At 36.7% G+C, this 19,662-nt stretch overlaps 1 protein-coding gene across 5 annotated transcripts in view; it reads left to right on the forward strand.

The window, feature by feature from the left end:
- The window catches only part of ghrhrl (growth hormone releasing hormone receptor, like), a 144,291-nt gene extending 124,975 nt beyond the window's left edge, over positions 1 to 19,316 (forward strand). For 2 of the 5 annotated variants that reach the window (XM_039753674.1, XM_039753673.1), the window contains exons 11-13: positions 9,238 to 9,367; positions 11,867 to 11,908; positions 17,117 to 19,316. In XM_039753674.1, coding sequence (XP_039609608.1) covers positions 9,238 to 9,367; positions 11,867 to 11,908; positions 17,117 to 17,218 — 274 coding nt within the window. In that variant the 3' untranslated portion in view covers positions 17,219 to 19,316. Of the gene's footprint in view, positions 1 to 8,387; positions 8,428 to 9,237; positions 9,368 to 11,866; positions 11,909 to 17,116 lie in introns of those variants that run through there. The other 3 variants (XR_005633793.1, XR_005633792.1, XM_039753675.1) reach the window with 3 other exon arrangements.
- Positions 19,317 to 19,662: the final 346 nt, after the last annotated feature.

Genomic DNA, 19,662 nt, shown 5'->3' on the forward strand with positions numbered 1-19,662 from the left:
TTTGACCTACCCAGCAAGCAGAATGCCAAGACATTTTGGTGTAAGACAGTGCCAAGCTCACCATCTGTTATAAGACCCCAATTGCTAATGCAGGTTTTACAGCTGCCAAGAAGTGATAGCTGATATTATCTTTTTAGAAAGTTAATCAGTATTAACAGTATGTACTTTGAATAACGTAGAATCGATAGTTTATATGTATTTTCCATAAAATGTGTTTAATGATCAAATAGGAAAGATTTGCTAAGAAGTACTTTATACAGTATTTTATAGGCTTCTAAACAGGAATCTAAAATTTAATGTGAAGAATGCCTTTGCATTCTTTGAATGAAGCTTCTGATCAACTATAATAAAACAGTATTTAAGGGAATAGAGACCTTTGTAGTAAATGGCATTAATATCTGTTTTGCAACTAATCTGTCTTTTCCTCTACAATTAAAAACTATTTGGAAAACATCAATCCGCCCACCATCCAGACTTATTTCAGCCTGGTCATTGTGTGACCTTCTACAGCCCTGTCCGGCTCTTCTAGAGTAACTGCCTGTCTCCTAGAATCTCCTCCATGCCGTTAAGACTGTCCTAGGAGACACAGCAACCCTTCTGGCAGTGGCACCTATTGATGTGCCATCCTGGAGAAGTTGGACTATCTGTGCAACCACTGTAGGGTCCAGGTATCGCCTCATGCTACCAGTAGTGACACTAACCATAGCCAAATGCAAAACTAGTGAAAAAACAGTCAGAAAAGATGTGGAGGGAAACATGTCAGTGGCCTCCACCTGTTAAACCATTCCTGTTTTGGAGGTTGTCTTATTTTTGCCCTTCTAGTGCACCTGTTGTTCATTTCATGAACACCAAAGCAGCTGAAACTGATTAACAACCCCCTCTGCTACATAACTGACCAGATCAATAGCCCAGAAGTTTCATTGACTTAATGCTATACTCTGATTAAAAAGTGTTCCTTTAATTAACTTTTTTGAACAGTATGTGTAGAATATATTAAGTATCTATTCCTTTGGCTTTTACCATACAAGACTACGACCATGACTGATGAATGAAATACAGACACAATGACATTTTGAAACATGCTTACTGTATATTGGATAAACCAACCATTCATTCTAATTGGCCCAATGGACATTCAGCACAAGAGCATAATTCACTGCCACATCAGCAACAAGGTCAGCCTCCTTTACTTTGCTTTTCTTTTCAAATATGCATTTCTCTGTTTTATTTATGACTTTTTATTTGGTCAGTATTGCTCAGGTATTCATGCATGAATAATTTGCTGACGCTAATTGTTGTCTGTTTGGTCTATATAGATTTGTTTGTCACAGTAGTCGGATTCATATATTTAAAGTCAGCAAAACTTAAATTGATTGCAGCTTTATCTTTTTACTTTTTTGTATGGAACTCAGAAAATTTGCAATTATCAGTCTACCAGGAAGGACAGAAGTGAAATAGAGGTTAGAGCTCCTGCATGGTCTTCTCTGGATTTGGATTTACTTTCTAACATATTTTTAATCTGTGTGGTGCTGTATCAGTTATCCTCTCACATGCCTACAACATGCATGAAAAATGCACTTTTTAATAAAATATCATTAAATAGATACTTCCAGTGAAATCACAAACTGTAAACACAATTCACACGTGATTGAGATTTTGAATAGAAGGTAGTACTCTTGTGAATTGCAATTTTTTTCCCAGTGATGTTCACATTGCACTTTACAGCACTAGTCACTATTTGCTTGTATTTTGTCATAAACTTTATCTCTGTTCTTCATGTAAACGGAGTGGGCCCAGTGGTGGCACTGAGACCAGGGATTTGCACTTGGTAATTGGAAGGTTGCCGGTACCAATCCCGTAAACGCCAAAAGTGTTTGTACTTCATTGGGCCCTTGAGCAAGGCTCTTAACCTAACCTACAATTGCTCCGTCCTCGGTATGATATTAACCTGCATCCAGCCCGGCATGTAGGCTCTCCAACCTGCAGGGAAAAACCTGGGGGTTGGTGGCAGAATTGTCACTCCAGCCATCATAAAAAACCTCACACTGGTTCCATTCTATCTGAACTAGTGTGGTGCTGAGGTGTCACCCGCTGCATGGCTGCACTTGGGTCATAATCTGGGATCCTGAGTTGGTTTGTCATGTGGTGGGTGCAACAATACGGTTGCAATCAGGGTGCGCTCCTAACCTCTCTCTCTCTCTTTCATGTAAACATGAGGTTAAACTTTTTTTCTCAGTCATCATTACAAAACATGTAAAGTATGCAATGTATAAAAAATATATTTGGGTAAAATATTCTGTTAATACAATCAGTTTTATTTGATTTTATATTCAACAGCTAAAATAGAGTCCATGCAGTGGCCCAAATTGAAAAAGAGAAAGCACAGGAAAATGAGTTCAGGTGCCGAGTATGGTAAAAAGCCACACATTCCAAATAGCAGATCAATAATAAAAAAAAATTCTTTAAGTATATCACAGTCAAATGGTTAATTTATTGTCTCCAAAAAAACAGTTAAAGCTTAAGATTATTAACATATTCTTCCATCTCCAAATGCTAACTACAATCACCTTAGCATGAAGAACACATTTGCACAACACATTTAGTTTTATGTGGGTTGGAAATGTTTTGACAGATTTATTAAGTAGCAATTGAATTATATAAAATCTTCAAACTGAAGTCCATTAGAATAAGTCAAACAAATCACAGTGATTTGTTACTCTGAGTAGAGACATGTAATAAAGTTAAAATCAATTACAATAGAAAGCACTGATTTCAAAGCTAACATGCATAGCAAATTGGTGATGAGATCGAATGCGGAAATGACAGACAAGGAGACATGCTGAGAGTTGCCTTCAAATACTGGAAGAGTACATAAAAGTGGACAAGAGGCACACAAGGCACCTTAAAAATATTGGCAGAGTCTGAGAAGCAGGCTTTATCAGAGAGGGAGTGCTGGGTGAGACAGAATTAGACACATGAGGATACTGAGGAAAGGCATTGAAGGTATACATTGGGCAAGAGGTATAAAATATTTTCAAATTTATTCTATCACCATGGCAGATAGATAGATAGATAGATAGATAGATAGATAGATAGATAGATAGTATATAGATAGATAGATAGATATGGTACAGCATGTTCTGTACTATAACTAATTATAATGTATACCATAACTTAATACTAAGGGTGATATAGTGGTACATTACTCAGTGCTGCTGCCTTGCAGTTTTAAGAACATTAGAGCAATTCTGATGAGAACAGGCTGTGCAGCCTGACATGAAACTAGGTCCATTTCAAATTACTGCTTTGTTATTTGTTCTGTTGAGTTTATACATTCTCCCTGTCTATGTGGGTTTTTCTGCAGTAGTCATCTACTGTACATGTCAAAGACATGTGTGCCATGGTAACACACATGGTAAACTGGCTCCAGTGGGTGAGTAGCAATTCTACTAGAAAAGATTGCAGTTCCCCATGACCTTAAAACAGAATTAAGGAAACTGAATAAATTGATGATTTAATCTGCGTTTGGACTGCTAGAAAAGACTGCCAAACTGAATTAAGCAAACTGAGTACATTGATGAATGGATGGATGGAAGGGCGGGTTGATTTATGCAAAAAAATATATACTTCCACCATTGTTTCAGTTTCACATTGAAATTTACATTAACAATATCCTGACTACATATGCCTCAATTATGTCTGTGGTCGAGCAAGCTGAGACAAAAATAGTGGGCTTTAAAATAAACAACCACCAGTGTATTCATGTATATCTCATTTAAGATGTTCTTAATTAATTCTAAACTTCTAATTCTAAATATTTTAAACGAAAGATCTTAGGGACTTCTGAAGAGCTTAGAATTTCCATGGATACATGATAAAAACGCCTAAAGTTGTCAACTAATAGTATCTTTCATGATAAGCACCATCAACAGCTTTACATACAAGTTTTGCATTCTTATAAATAAGACACGCTTGTAATATAATTATCTTTGCTGGACTGATGGCTCATTTACTGCCACACAGCTCTAGAGTGCTGTTAATTATGTCTCTCCACAGCTCACCTGCCCTGTTGTTGTACTAATTTAATTTTATATGAAGTCTCTTTACTATATTTTCTGGGTCCTGATTAATGGTATTTGAAGCCGCCGTTTCCTAAATAAAATCTGATCAAACCATTTTTCAAGAATATACAATCGTAGCTAAACTCAGTTTAGCCATCTATCAGTGTTAAATATGTGTAAAAGAAATTACAAAGACAATAACTAATCTCCTTCATCAATGAGCATTAACAAATTTACAATACAGTATAAAACAGACTGGTAAAAAGAAACTATCAGAACTGTACCTTAGCAAAACTAAATCTGCTGTGCCCGGACTTGATGGGCTGAGCCATGAATGAGGTGGAAGTACTTCACCAAAAGCTCCTAAGTGTAGAATTGTCACATTTCTCAGAAGCAATGCATTATTTCACAGTATATTACCCACTTAAGCAAATGCAATATGGCTTCTCACAAAGCATAAGTTTTACATGAGGTTTTGCAATTAAAGTATGAGTATTACAAAATACTGTGATGGACTGACACCCAGTCCATGGAGTATTTTTGCTTTGCGCCCAGTGCTTGCTGGGATCAGTACCAGCTTCCCAGTGATCCTGCTCTGGATAAGTATATTTTGAAATGGATGGACAGATAGAACAAAATATTTTTTTTAATCATTTTCTTTAGTTTTGTGGTGGCTTGTGGATATTTCTGATAACTTTAGTTAGCTAGTTAGTACACTGCTACTATTGATATCTGAAATGTTGTACTCAGTATTAGTCATTGATAAGGCAGAGACACTCAGATGTAATGCAGCAACAAATTATTTCTTGTATATCCCAACACACAAGGAATGCCTCATTGGGCTTTAACAGGCGCTGCTTTTTGAGAGCCCCCCCTGGCTTGACTCCCTACAAAGAGAAGAAGAAATACCCCCCCACACACACACACACAAAAAAAATTGTAGGGAAAAAAGTTGAAGAAATCTTCAAAATGTCATGGCACAAAATTGTTTGATATGGAGAAGAGAAACAGATTTCCTAGTTATCTGAGACTGTTCATAATTCAGAGAAAGATCACATTCTAGGTAGGTTGGGTGTGCAATTGGTGTCAGAAAATAGGGTAAAGACTACATACAAAACATAATTATTCCTCTTCACTGAGCTAGATGGCCAATCTATCACTGCCATCTCAATATCTCATCCTCTCCAACAGAGTGTAACACTGCTATAAGATTTAGCCTTGGCTGTATTTTAAATATAAGGTGTTCATAAGACAAGTATGTTAGGTTAATTGACCCTGTACAAGTGAGGTAAGGTGTATATAAAAGTGTGTTCTGACTTTGACAGGCACCCTATCCTAGGGTTGGATACTGGCAGGCACCTGGTGCTTCTGGGATAGAATTTAACTCTTCTGACTCTAAATTGGGTGGAGCAGGTTTGGTGATAGATGTAACAATAAATACAACGTCTACAAGGCACTGATGGTGCACTTGGTTTGCAATCTCAGTCATATTGGTTATCTCTCTATTATAAAAATAAATCCTGGGAGGGAGACTAGGGGGACAAGATGTGATCTTCTCAGAAGACAATTTGACGTTCTGCAAGAGACACTTTAGCGTCACACGGAGATAATTTGACTTCCCGCAAGAGACACTTTAATGTCACTCAAAGACAATTTGACGTCCCGGGAGAGACACTTTAGCGTCACGCAAAGACAATTTGATATCCTGTGAGAGACACTTTAATGTCACGTGAGACAAGGCAGTGAGACAACATTTAAAAGAAGTTCAAGGACATCTAACCAAGCAGCTGTTGGAATGCTTTTGGCAGACGGACATGATGTGCTCCCAGCTATTAAAACAACGACAAGCGATAAGCAGAACATGCAGCTTGCCAGCAGCAGCAGCAGGAAGCCAGCAGATGATATGACCGCTTTTCCTTAGCGTGCATTCAGCAACCCCTGTCCCTTTTCCCCCAACAACAAGAGCGGCAGGGACGTGAAATGGCAAAAGGACAGCTGCTGTACAGGCTTTGAAATGATCGGCGCAAAGCGCAATAAGCAGGAAATGCAGCATGCCAGCAGCAAAAAGCCAACAGATGATCCGACTGCAACTCCTTAGCGTGCATCCATGTGAGCGGCAGAGACACGAAGTGGCAGAAGGACAGCTGCTGTACAGGCTTTTAAATGATCGTCGTGCAGCACGACAAAAAGAACACACAGCTCGCCAGCAGCAGCAGCAGAAAGACAGCAAATGACGACATCTCCTTAGCGTGAGTTCAGCCAGCCCCATGGGTAGTGTTATATGTCCCGTGAGAAAGATTTAAGCACACGCGGGGCCAGAAATAAAGGACAAGTATTGCTTTTACAAAAGTTTAAAAGTAAAAGTGGAAATAATGCATATGTTACAATTCCCATGAAAATAACAATCTCTTTAAATTGTGTATCTGGCAAACCAAACCCGGGGGTAGGCGAGTGAAGTGAGCAGGGGGCAGAGCACCCTAGTATATTTTATAGAATTTCTGTCTCTTTAAAGGGAAGCAAAGATGTGGTTTTAAAATTTACATTCCAGCCTTAGAGACATTGTAAATCAAGCTGGAAAAAATATACCCCAAAAAATAAAATGAAAGGACAAAAGAAATGTTGTAGATATATAAATAAAGGCATTTTAAAAATGGTAAGACTAAAGTGATCATCCTATGTTAATATTTAAAAAGAGACAAAAAATGTAGTTCTAGAGGAATATCAGAAAGTAGTGCAGGAATCTGAAAAACTTTAAAAGGCTCATAAAGAAACCAAATAATAAAAAGTTGCCCTTAAGGCCAAGCAAGCAGTAAACATGTTTTAGGTACTACTGTAGTAAGAAGCAATAAAACAAAGTTTAAGAAGCCTTAGAGACACACTAGGACATATCAGTGAAAATAAGCAACAAATCAACTACATAAAAACCTTACCCAGCCTTTCATTCAAGAAGAGATAAATGGAATGACTCATGCAGAAGTACAAGAAAGCCCTGAGTTTACAGATTTTAACAGAGAAGAATCAAAAGTACTTCAAACCCTCAATGCATTGAGGACTTAAAAAAAAAAAAACAACTCCAGGGTCCAATGCAATTTTTCCTGGTATATTGAAAGAAATGAAATACATCATTTATAAATGTTTACTAAAAATATTCTAGCAATTACTAAACAGGTAAATGGAGTCTGATTCCTGGAAAATTGTCGCTGTAACTCCAATTCACAAAACAGAAGGGTTTAAAAATCTGGATCATAGTAATTACAGATTAATAAGTCCTACATACTGCATATCCCGAGTAAAATTATTGAAACTATAATAAACAAAACACTAGAAGAATACTTCTACAAAAAATAATAGGCTAAATAATGGCCAGCATGTGCTAAGTCAGTCTCTTAGACATTTCTGAACAGTTCAACCAGAGCAGTAGACAAAAGAAAAGCATATGGCAGATATAACAGCAAATTCCTGCCACTTCAAGCAGAACAGAAGATTCTGAACACTTATTTGTATTTTTAGAAATGTAAAGAATGTTATTGCAATACCTGAAAAAATAGGAAAAATATACTACATTGAGTTGGGTCATCAATGGAGCCTCACAGCCCATCTGTTCAAAGCAACTGACTACATAAAGCTCAGCTTATTATTATTAACACCGACCAAGTCAGTACATAACCTTGAAGTGATAAACAATGGCTGGCTATCCTCTGCTGACCACATTACAGTTTTCTCTCGTTAATGCAAATCAGACCATATCTGACAGATTATACAGCTCAACTACTGGTCAATACATTGGTTTTGTCATGTCTTAACCACTGCAGATGGGGTACCTGTATGCACCGCCATGCCTTTGCAAATGGTCCAAAATGTAGCAGCATCTCTTTTGTTGAACCAACACAGACTGCAGCACGCCACTGCTCTTTTCAGTTCACTCCAATGTCTCCTGATAGTAGCATGTGTTCATTTGAAATCACTGATGCTTACCTATTGGGTAGTCAATGATTAAACACCTATGTATATGGAGAGATGCATGAGGTCCTACACTCCTTCTTGCCCACTCAGGTCTGTTAATGAATCACACCACCTCTGTATGTGGCATTAAATCTCAATCCAAATTCTGTTCATTTCTAGCTCCTAGATGGTGAAATCAGCTGCCAACCTCCATCCACACCACTGATCTTGTTATGTGAATATCTCATTGAAAATGTTTTTGATGCTAGGTTCTTTGTAGCTATGAATGAATAAATACTCTTGTGTTGTTGTAATTGGTTTAGAGCTTTTCATTTGTGTTGGTCCATTTTGTGACCTTGTCCTATAATATTTTTCTCAAAACAGAACCCAGACTGAAGTTTGCTCAACTACACTGAACTCTTTTGTAAGTTTCTTTGGATAAAAGTATCTACTTAATGAATAAATGTAAATGTCACCGGTCTCCATGCTGCTATCCAACAGTTTGGCTGACTCCTGAAATTCCCAGTCTTCTCCCAGTGCATTCAATCCATATTTATACTCCAGGAAAATTTACTCCAGGGTACCAGCGGTGTAGTGTCACTATTGCCACTGCAAAAACCATTTGGGCATCTTATTGCCCAGCAACTGCTCTACACAAGCTAAAGTTGCCAGTCTCTTCTTGGTCCTGCATTACAATATATAAAACATTATAAAAATAATGAGACCAATTAATTGCTTTTGGAAAATATTTTAAGTTATTCAGATACACCTCTGGACTTTTAAACAGTCTATCCAGTCTTCTAGCTTTCTATTTAAAATTAATTACTGTCTTTTTGGTTTTTACAATTTGAAAAAAAATGTTAAAACCAGGATATTTTGTATGTAACTACGGCTCTGCCCATGTAATAGTGAAACAGGACAGCGAGGAGGGCCCTTCCCGGCTCCCTACTCTTGACGTCATGCTTCCCCATGCCCTCGGCCCACTGTCTCTCTCTCTGATTCACAAAAAAATAAATCGGTACAGCAAGCAAAATATGATATTTAGCGTGGTGACAGAAGTCGCAAAATCAACCGGAATAGTCACACAAATTATAGAAAAAATATCTGTTAAGTATTTCTCTTGTGAAAAGCGGAAAGACAGACATACAGATGTTGAATTTTATATAGAGAGAGATTTTCAAGTGCCCAGATTGAAAACAGAATGTTTTAAAATCTCTTCTGCTTTGTTTTGCAGGCGTCTGGCAAAGTCAACACTGCTTCTGATTCCCTTGTTTGGAACACACTACATGGTCTTTAATTTCCTACCACAGCATGTGAGTGAAAGTGCAAGGTTGTTCATGGAACTTTGTCTGGGATCCTTTCAGGTTTGTAAACAAATGTATACCCAAATCAAGAACATGTTAAGATTCTTGTATCAGTACTCATGTGATAAGTAAGACATGGATTTGTAATGATTAGCACTGCTGCTTCACATTTCTAAGGGACAGGATGCAAATCTGGAGGAGGTCACTGTGTCTCTGGTTTTCATCTTAAAGACATTTGTATCTGTTTTAATTGAAGTTGTTTATTTTGCCCATTGTGATGAACATCTGTCAGCTGTAAATGGGTTCAGAAAATGGATTCTTGTCATTATTTTTTATCGGTGAAAATTGCCAAAGAGGTTTTTGTTACTCGTTCACTGAATTTTTCATGGAATTTCACCAAGTGGCCAGCTTAGACAAACTTTTTTGTTCCTAGCACACCATGATGCTTTGCGAGGTATGGGTGACTTCGCAAAGCTCTTGCAACCATGCACAGAACTTTCATGCATTCATACATGTAAGATATTTGTAAAACTGCTTCATGCAATGTCATGACATGGTTAATATTCAACTTTCCACCCCACATGCATTAAAAAAAAAAAAACTTCAAGTATTATCACTTGAGGGTTGCATTAGCTGACCATAACAAGAATATTATGAGTACTGCCACCAAATACAGTATATAACACTGATCTCTATGTGCTCACAGTGCCACATGGCTAATTTGCATGCATAATTTGTCATAAGTTGTAAATACAGTCAAAACAGGCCTTAAAGGAGCCAACCCCTCTTTCCACCCCTCATCAGAAAACACAAGAGACTCTGTGAAATAATAATAATGAAAGATTTATTACTATTCAGGAGGCGTTTCATTCTCCTTGATGGAAGTGGTTACCACTGCTGCCTCAGGGCACAGATCTAATTTTTACCACAGTAAACAGTCCAGCATAATTGGTAGCCACTTCCGTAGCCCTCAGGAACACTAAAAAGACCATTTGCATCATTATAATCAATTCAAAACTAATTCAGGTTCTCCTTCCCCATTGACTTCAATGTATATTGAACATTTCTGTGATTTCGGCAAAAATCACAGGGAAGCAAACTCTTTAGAGTTCGCTCATCACTACTTGTAATATAGATAGATTTCAGGGTATAAGAATTAATGTTATAGACATTATTAGCAGAAATGCATTACTACTACAAATCAGTGGCTATTTATGGGAATCCATTTTTTTATTTTTTTTCCAGTTAAATTTGGAATTCTTTATTTTATTAACAAATTAATTACTACGTTACAAATTCAGTAGTTGTTTATACAAATTAAATGTCTTTCTTCTTGAGCTAAAATTTTAATTCAGTGATTACGAAATCAGAATTTCCTAATTCTTCCTGATTCTTTGATTGTTTTAAAAAATGTGAATGTTAGTTTAATTGGGAGTCATAAAATGGTCCAGTATAAGTAACTGGGTTTGGAAGGGAGCCTGTTTTTCAGTGGAATAGCATCCCCTCATGGATTGGCTCCTGCCTTGCACCGCCTTTGCTTTGGACTTCTACAACCTTTAACTGGACTAAGTGGGTTAGCTAATCAATGAACTAGAGGATATTATAGCACTGCATTACTGAGTTTCCAAAGATGTGCATTCTAAATTGGCCTTTGTGTGTTCTGTGACGTACAAGCATCCTGTCTAAGACTGGTTGCTGCCTTGTGCCCAATGCTACCAAAATAGGTCGCAGCTCCACGTGGCCTTGAACTGGACAAATCAGGTTGGAGAATATTATTTATGATTAGCTCATATTGTTTGTAATTTCTGAATGACATGATTGCTGAATGTAACTGATATTTTTGAGAATGTTTTCCTGCATGAGTAAAATCATAATTATATAACTTATCTATAAGTTGTATGAAATCAATTTTCTGATCCAACAGTTTGTGCTACAGGGCCATGGGAATGTGTGCAGTCATGTAAAACTACAGTAAAATTGACTGGAAATTTGTTGTTTAAAAAATAATCTTCTTATTACAAAGGCTTGAGTATGTTCTGCAGCATGATCCAACCACAAATGAAGCATTTTTTAATTATTGGACGATCAAAAGAAAACACATAAAATATAGAAAAAATTCAAACTGCTTTTAAAATAAACAGGCTATATCATATTTGTGTAATTATTACTGTGTTATCAGGGGCTTACTATTAAAATAAAAATGGGACATAAAATTTACAACAAATGACACCCACTCTTCAGTTCGGAAAATATACAGAACATTTTAACTGCATTTATAATTAAATATATTTTTTAGCATGCCAATGTGGAAATTTATTTCTGCTCTCTGAGTACCCAGTTATGTAACTTGCATGCAATGACAACTCATTTTAAACAAATGTAAGAAACAAAAGGGTTGAAAAGCATCAGAAAACCTTTGAGGAGAATAGGCAGTAAATCACATTCTCAATCACTGTTCACTCACCATTTACAGAATATTGTCAGAAATTATTAATTTACTCATAGATGTACCCTTTTTTACAAAATATGATTCTCTAATTATCATCTTTTGTTTTTCAGGGTTTCTTAGTTGCTGTTCTGTACTGCTTTCTCAATCAAGAAGTAAGTCTGCTTTAACATGGGATATTAGTGCCATTAGTGTATGGTGCAAAATTTGTTAAGAAAATAAACCTATCTTCTATAATAATAATCAAGCATATCAAACAAATAAGTATGGAATAAGTGTACAGCCATTTTAGATACAATAGATGGGGATTCTGTAGTACAACTTGACATTCAGGGTGCAGAAATTACACTTTTGAGCCATCTAGTGGACAGTAAAAGACTTGCACTAGAATATTCAGCAATAGTGAAGTAGTCCATTTTAGAGTTCTCAGTTGTGAATCACCGTAACTGCATGCAAAATGACATTATGTATCACCTTGATGACTTCTCAGACAACACAACACAAATGAACAATAATGAGTTACAATATTTTATTAGATATTTCTCTTCAATAACCAAAATCTACTACATCTCATACTGTATTTATTGTGTGTTGCAAACGAACATTGTATAGGGTGATCAGTCATCCCATATTTCCCTGGACAGTCCCATATATCAGACCCAATTTAGCTGTCACAACTTTTTCTTAAGAAATATTAATTTCTCTATTATTTTATTTGCAATTTATTTCTCAATAGGCAGCATGGTGGCACAGTAGTATTGCCTCACATATAAAATTTTCTTTGTTTAATCACGTGCCTAGCTGTTGTCTTTATAACATTTGCACATTCTCTCCATGTCTCTATTGCTTTTAACTACCACTTCTCCAAAGGACAGTTGGTGTTTACAAGTGAACCTTATGCTATTGTGATTATGGGTCATGAAATGGAGTCGCACCATGCCTAGGGTGTTTCATTCCTTTTGACAATGACACTGGAATAGTCTCTGGCCCCAAAAATCCTGAATTGGATTAACCTACTTAACATTATGTTTACCCTTAGAAAACACTGAATTTTATTCAACCAAAACATCAACATATACAGTGGAACCTCGGTTCACGACCACACACTCTGTATACGAACAAGCCAGTTTTTCTATGGTATAATTAGCTATATTTGTGCTTAAAAATTAAAAATATATATATTTACATACAGTTCGTATGGTCTGGAATGTATTAATTGCATTTACATACAATCCTATGGGGGAAATTGCTTCGGATCACGACCAAATCAGTTTACGAGTTTTGGAACAAATTATGGTCGTAAACCGAGGTTCCACTGTATAAGGTAGGAAAGGTATGTCTGTAATGTCCACTGCAGTATTGATGCAGATTTTTTACAGATTCTTTGAGTCATACGTTTTGAAACAGTCAGTGTGACCATCCGTGTTGCCTGCAGCTGATCCATGAACCCAGGACTATCAATAGTCATGACCAAGATGAGCCTGTTAATTGAGTGCAAATAGTGCAGTCTTTAAATTGAGTTCAAATGAGTTAATAAATGGTTCATAGTGAAAACAGTGATGAATCAGTAAATAATTCATAAATAATCCACAGGTAAAACAGAGTTAAATCACGTTCAGGATCTGTCCATTAAAAACAAATCATGAGCCATGGTGTTTCCATCTAAACCACATTTCTGCTCCTAACCTAACTATGTCTGCTTAGCCAGCAGAGACACTCACTAACAAGTGCAGTCAACATTCTTCTCACTGGCTCGTGTCTTCCCCACCGCTATCCCTCTTTGTTCAGCAGGCAGCACCGCAATCACTGCTCCCTTCTCCCACCATTGTCCGTTGGTGTCTGCGGGATCTCCTGGAACAGTTGGTCATTCCTGTTCCCTGGGTGCTCAACAGGAGTGACCCTACCTCGTGAGCATCATCTGCTCACTCTTCTTGAGCCAATACCTTGACAATTTGCCTCCATTCTCTCAAACCTTCTCTGCCTTGACCTGACTCCTCTTCTTTTTCATTTGCTTTCATTTAAATCCATTAAGTAGTTCTCTCGTTTGCTAGCTAAGCGGAGGTAAGGTACACCCTGAGGCTGGCGTGTGAGTGAGGAGTATATATATATATATATATATATATATATATATATATATATATATATATATATATATATATATATATTTTAATACTGGATAGGGCCTCATTTGTGCTCTCCAAACAGCCTCAGTTCTTTGTGGCATAGATTCCACAAGATGTTGCAAACATTCATTTGAGATTCTGGTCCATGTTGACATGACTGCATCATGCAATTTCTGCATATATGTCAGCTGTGTCTGTCCCATTCTATAGTTATCCCAAAGGTGTTCTACTAGATTCATTTCTGGTGACTGGGAAGGCAGCTGAACAACACTGAACTCGTTGTCATGTTCATAAAACCACCATTTTCATGCTGGAAGCATGTATTAAAAGGTGGTAAATTGTGGTTATCAAGAATTACACATGATCAGTAACAATACTCAAATAGCCCATGACATTCAGGTGATGATTGATTTGTATTAATGGGCCCAAAGTCTGCCACAAAAACATTCCCCACACCATTAGGCCACCATCAGCCTGGACTGTTGACTAAAAGCCAGTTAGGTGTATGGAGTCATGTTGTTGGTGCCAAATTTACCATCTGTGCTTCAGCGGAAATCAAGATTCATTAGACCGGGTTACTATTTTCCAGTTTTCTGGTGTCCAATTTTGGAAAGCTTGTGCTCACTTAAGTCACAACTGTTTGGTCTTGTCTGGCAGGACTTAAAAATAATGTGGTTTTCTGCTATTGTGGCAAATCCAACTCAAGGTTCGAGATGCTATGCATACTGAGATGCTTTTCTTCTCACCACAGTTATACAGAGTGGTTATCTGAGTTACCATAGCCTTTCTATCAGCTCAAACCAGCCTGGCTCTTATCCCCTGACCTTTCTCATCAATAAGGTGTCTCTTCGCAGAAGTGCCACTCAATGGATATTTTTTTGTTTTTTGTAAAATTCTGAGTAGCCTCTAAAGATTGTTGTGCGTGAAAATACCAGGAGATCAGAAATACTCAAACTAGCACGTCTGGCACCAACAATTATGCCATGGTCACGATCACATTTTTTTTTACCATTCTGGTGTTTGATATGAGCAATAACTGAAGATCCAGATCTGTACCTGCATGATTTTATGCATTGTGGTGCTTTCACATGAATGACTGATTAAATAATTGCATAGTTACCTATAATTTGTTTAGTGAGTGTATGTGTTCTAATACTAATTAAAAACAGAAAGAAGAAGCAATTACATGAATGACTTAAAAACTGACACGCAAACAAGCTCCAACTACTACAGGAGCATCTGGCCACTCTAATTCTTGGCCAGGATTAGGCAGATATGTGCCTGAATTATGAATACATTACCTGAATCCATACACAATTAGAAACAAATTAACTTAAAATCCTTAAAATCAATAATTCCTTAAACTTTTTCATCAATCTATTTTGTAAACTCAGTCATTCTAAGTGTAGAGTCATGCAGAGTTAGAACTGCTGCTGTCAAGTCTGGGCACAAGGCTAGGACCAATGATTACTTAATTTACAATCCCTAATTTATAACAGGTTAAAAGGTTACCCTTTCTTCACTTCTTTATCCGAACTGAAGATACACCATTTTTGTTGGCTATTTTGCTATTTAAAAAAATCCTTTTGAAATTCCTAGAATTTATCTTGCTTTCTGGACTTTTTGATTTTTTGCCTTATGTCTCTCAGCTTTGGTTGACAGGGCTTACAATATCCCAGTTTTTGACTTTTTTCTAAATTTTGGCCACATTTCATCTTCTGACCTTTTTAAAATATTTTGTTATTTTTATACACATTTCAGAAATTATTAATATATTAATATATGCATAAATAAAATTAAATAAAATGTATATGTTACATTTATATTTATTAAATCTAACCTTAATATTAGATGTTTACAGGAAACACAATGCCGGTACCCAAACCTAGAGAAGATCCACTATATATGACACACAATGCAACCAATTTATATTTACCAATCAACCTAACAAACTTCTTGGGATGGAAAGAGGAATTCCTTGGGGAAAAGCATGTGAACACAGAGAAAATGGGAACAATCTACTGACACTATGACCTGCTAGAAGAAGAACCCATATTGCATGCCTTTTGGTTTTGAAAATGTAGTACCACCTCGCTATTTGGATTATGGGTTTATCTACTATTTCATTTTCTTAACCTCTGTTACTGAAAATAAAACAAAAAATCCAAGGACCATTACAAAAGAACATATTTTTATTTTTCTACCCGATTACCTAATGTTGTTTAGGTCAATCCAATCTCATTTCAAGAGAAAAAGTATAAATGGTTAAAGACACCTGGTTTACTTTCTTATTTTTCTTCTTCTTCATACCTTATCTTATGAAAGACCAGTGAAAAATATAGACTATATATACTCAGCAAAAAAAGAAACATCCCTTTTTCAGGACTGTGTATTTCAACAATAATGTTTTAAAAATCCAAATGACTTTACAGATCTTCATTGTAAAGGGTTTAAACAATGTTTTCCATGGATGTTCAATTAACCATAATCAATTAATTAACATGCACCTGTGGAATGGTCGTTAAGACCTTAACAGCTTACAGAAAGTAGGCATTTAAGGTCACAGTTCTAAAAACGCAGGACACTAAAGAGACTTGTCTACCGACGGTGAAAAACACCCAAAGAAAGATGCCCAGGGTCCCTGCTCATCTGCATGAACGTGCATTAGGCATGCTGCAGGGAGGCATGAGGACTGCTGATGTGGCTAGGGCAATAAATTGCCATGTCCGCACTGTGAGACGCCTAAGACAGCGCTACAGGGAGACAGGAAGGACAGCTGATCATCCTCGCAGTGGAAGAGTCCCACTAAATCCCATTGAGCACGTCTGGGACCTGTTGTATCGCAGGGTGAGGGCTAGGGCCATTCCCCCCAGAAATGTCCAGGAACTTGCAGGTGCCTTGGTGGAAGAGTGGGGTAACATCTCACAGCAAGAACTGACAAATCTGGTCCAGTCCATGAGGAGGAGATGCACTGCAGTACTTCAAGCAGCTGGTGGCCACACCAGATACTGACTGGTACTTTTGATTTTGAGCCTCCCTTCATTCAGGGACACATTGTGAAACATTTTTAGTTTATGTCTTATGGTGTTGACTCTTTTAGTGTTCATACAAATATTTACACATTAAGTTTACTGAAAGTAAAAACAGTTGAAAGTCAGAGGACGTTTCTTTGTTTGCTGAGTATATTACAATTGAATGTTACCGTTATCCTGTAACTGTATTTATAATTTTAACCTGCAGGTCCAATCAGAAATTCAACGTAAATGGATTGGATGGCAAGTCAACAGTTATGGAATTGTACCAGTGGTGGCCAAAGACAGCCAAGCTGACACACCTTTTTGACCCTAAAAAGCTGTTATGTTTTCATTAATACCTTTGTATCATTCTTCATTTTATTCCATTGTTTGTTTCACTGTTCTCACAGACTTTTTTGTTTGATCTAATAAAAAGTGGGTGGAATCAGTGTGACAAATTAATGGTGATTTATTATTTTTTCTGAAAAGAATGCTTCTTGAATATTCCTGCTAAGCCTAATGCTAAAGGAAGCCACGTAGACTAAAAATGTTAGGAACTTTTTGATTGGGAAATAAAGTACTAACTTTAAGGGCAATCTAAGGATAATGCCAATAAAGAGGTACATTTCTGCATCAAAAAAATAAGAGAACCAGGTGACAAGTAACAAACCAAGAGACAAAAATCATGTCAATGTCAAAAAGCAAAAAAAAAAAAAACCTTGTCTTAAACCTTGTCTACCATCTTTTCTTTATCTACAGTATGTAAAGTCACAATTATCTTTTCATTGACAAACCTCATGCATGCCGTCATCTTGAAGAGTGTCAATGTGATGATTTCATGTGAACGGCAGCAGCAAAAATCAATGGGACGCCCATGCCTAGACACTGAAAATTGGTGTTGGCTAGAAAACCAAAATGATTTTAATTATATTTCAAAAGTTTATTAGATTAATTAATGCTAACTAAAATATAGTTCTAAACCTGGTCACAAGAGCTTATAGAAAACCCTGTATTACTATGAATATTTAATTTCATAGCAATAGGAACAGTTGACTAGGGGCATATAGTACATACAATTGTCACTGCAATTATTTTGAAAACAGAATGGCCACAAAGAAGGCTAACATACTGTGGAAAATTAACTGTGTCTACTTAATGTGCATTATTATTGTGACTTTGTATGATATGAAACATAAAAAGCACTAACCTGGAAATATTCATCTGCAATTGTGAGGTTGACCTCAATAAGACTTTTTTCACCTGCCTTGCTGTATACGACAGGACAGAACTATTTAATTATAGTAACAATTAAATTATCTGTATGCCTATTATTATTATGGCATTCTAGTCTTCAGAAAACGTAATATTTTGTAGCTTTTATTGTCTTGTGTAACATTTACATCTTATTTATTTATTTAAATACTTAGGTTTATTGATAATAAAATAGCTTTAATTTATACTGAATTTCTTAAGGATGTTTTTCATAACTTTGAGGGTATTCTGTATGCATAGAAGTTTACAAATATTAACTCTCGTTCTTATAAAAATTATTTTCCATATGCCATTTTCATACTCCATGAAATGAATAAAGTGTGATTAATTAATTAATTAATTAATGATGCACTATTGATCATAAAGGGGGCACTATGCATGCTTTCCTTAAAATTTTGAAAGGCAGTAATTATGGACCCAAGATTATTTATACTATACACAGATTATGAAATACACTTTGCACAAGTGGTAGGAAAAGATTGTTGTGGTTAATTTATTAATTGAAACTGGAGAGTAAACTCATTCAGTATCTTATGCAAACAAGAAAAATCTACGATGGTACCTTCCAATCTCATTGTAAATGCATCCAAGCTTCTTATCATGTATACTAAGACTGCTTTGTGTAGGCACATTAGGTAGATGTGCAGAAGAGCACCAGGTAATGGACCAGTTAAGTGTGCACCTCTTGTTACACAAGCCATATTTTTGACTGAATTAGCTTCTTAGTACATCAGTGCACCACACTGCCTTTTATGATAATGTGAAATTGCAGACCACATTCAAACTCGTAAGTGGAATAAGGTGTTTCCATGCATCCTGTTTTGGGGTTAGTCGAGACATATGCAATTTATCTTATCTTATTCTAGTTTTGCATTAAGGGCTTAACCAGAATTTGTTTTTTAAAATAAGGGTTTCATCTGAGTTATATTTTTACCATTCAATTTAAGAACTGTATATAAGATTGAAATAGTTATGTGCATGTAATCTTACTCCTTGTATTACAATGATTTACTATTAAATACAATATTTGCTTACTTTATGTTTTGCTTAACACATCATTAAATGGTTGAAATAATTGTGACTGGTGTTTTTTTTTAATATGCAACTTTTGAATCATGCATGACTGATAGATAGATAGATAGATAGATAGTGTGAGATATGGCCGGCTGTTCATCCCGGCCAATACCCCCACGCCGCTAGATGGAGCCCTTCCGGCAGCATGGAGGTGCCCCGAATTCCAGCAGGGCATCATGGACATTGGAGTTTTCCTTCACAGCCCTGCTGGATACTATGGGGGCCGCAAGGGGACACTGCAGGGAGGCTCAGAGACTTTTATTTGCCCTATAACCCGGAAGTATGTCCTGGTCACAGGGACAGAGGAAATGATGCACTTCCGGGATGAAATAGAAGAGTTTTGATCTGACCCGGAAGTGCTAGGAAGTCACATGGACTGAGGGTTCAGAAGCACTTCCGGGTCATGGACAATAAAGAACTATGGGA

This window comes from Polypterus senegalus, chromosome 5 (assembly GCF_016835505.1).
Source record: "Polypterus senegalus isolate Bchr_013 chromosome 5, ASM1683550v1, whole genome shotgun sequence".
Classification (NCBI taxonomy): domain Eukaryota; kingdom Metazoa; phylum Chordata; class Cladistia; order Polypteriformes; family Polypteridae; genus Polypterus; species Polypterus senegalus.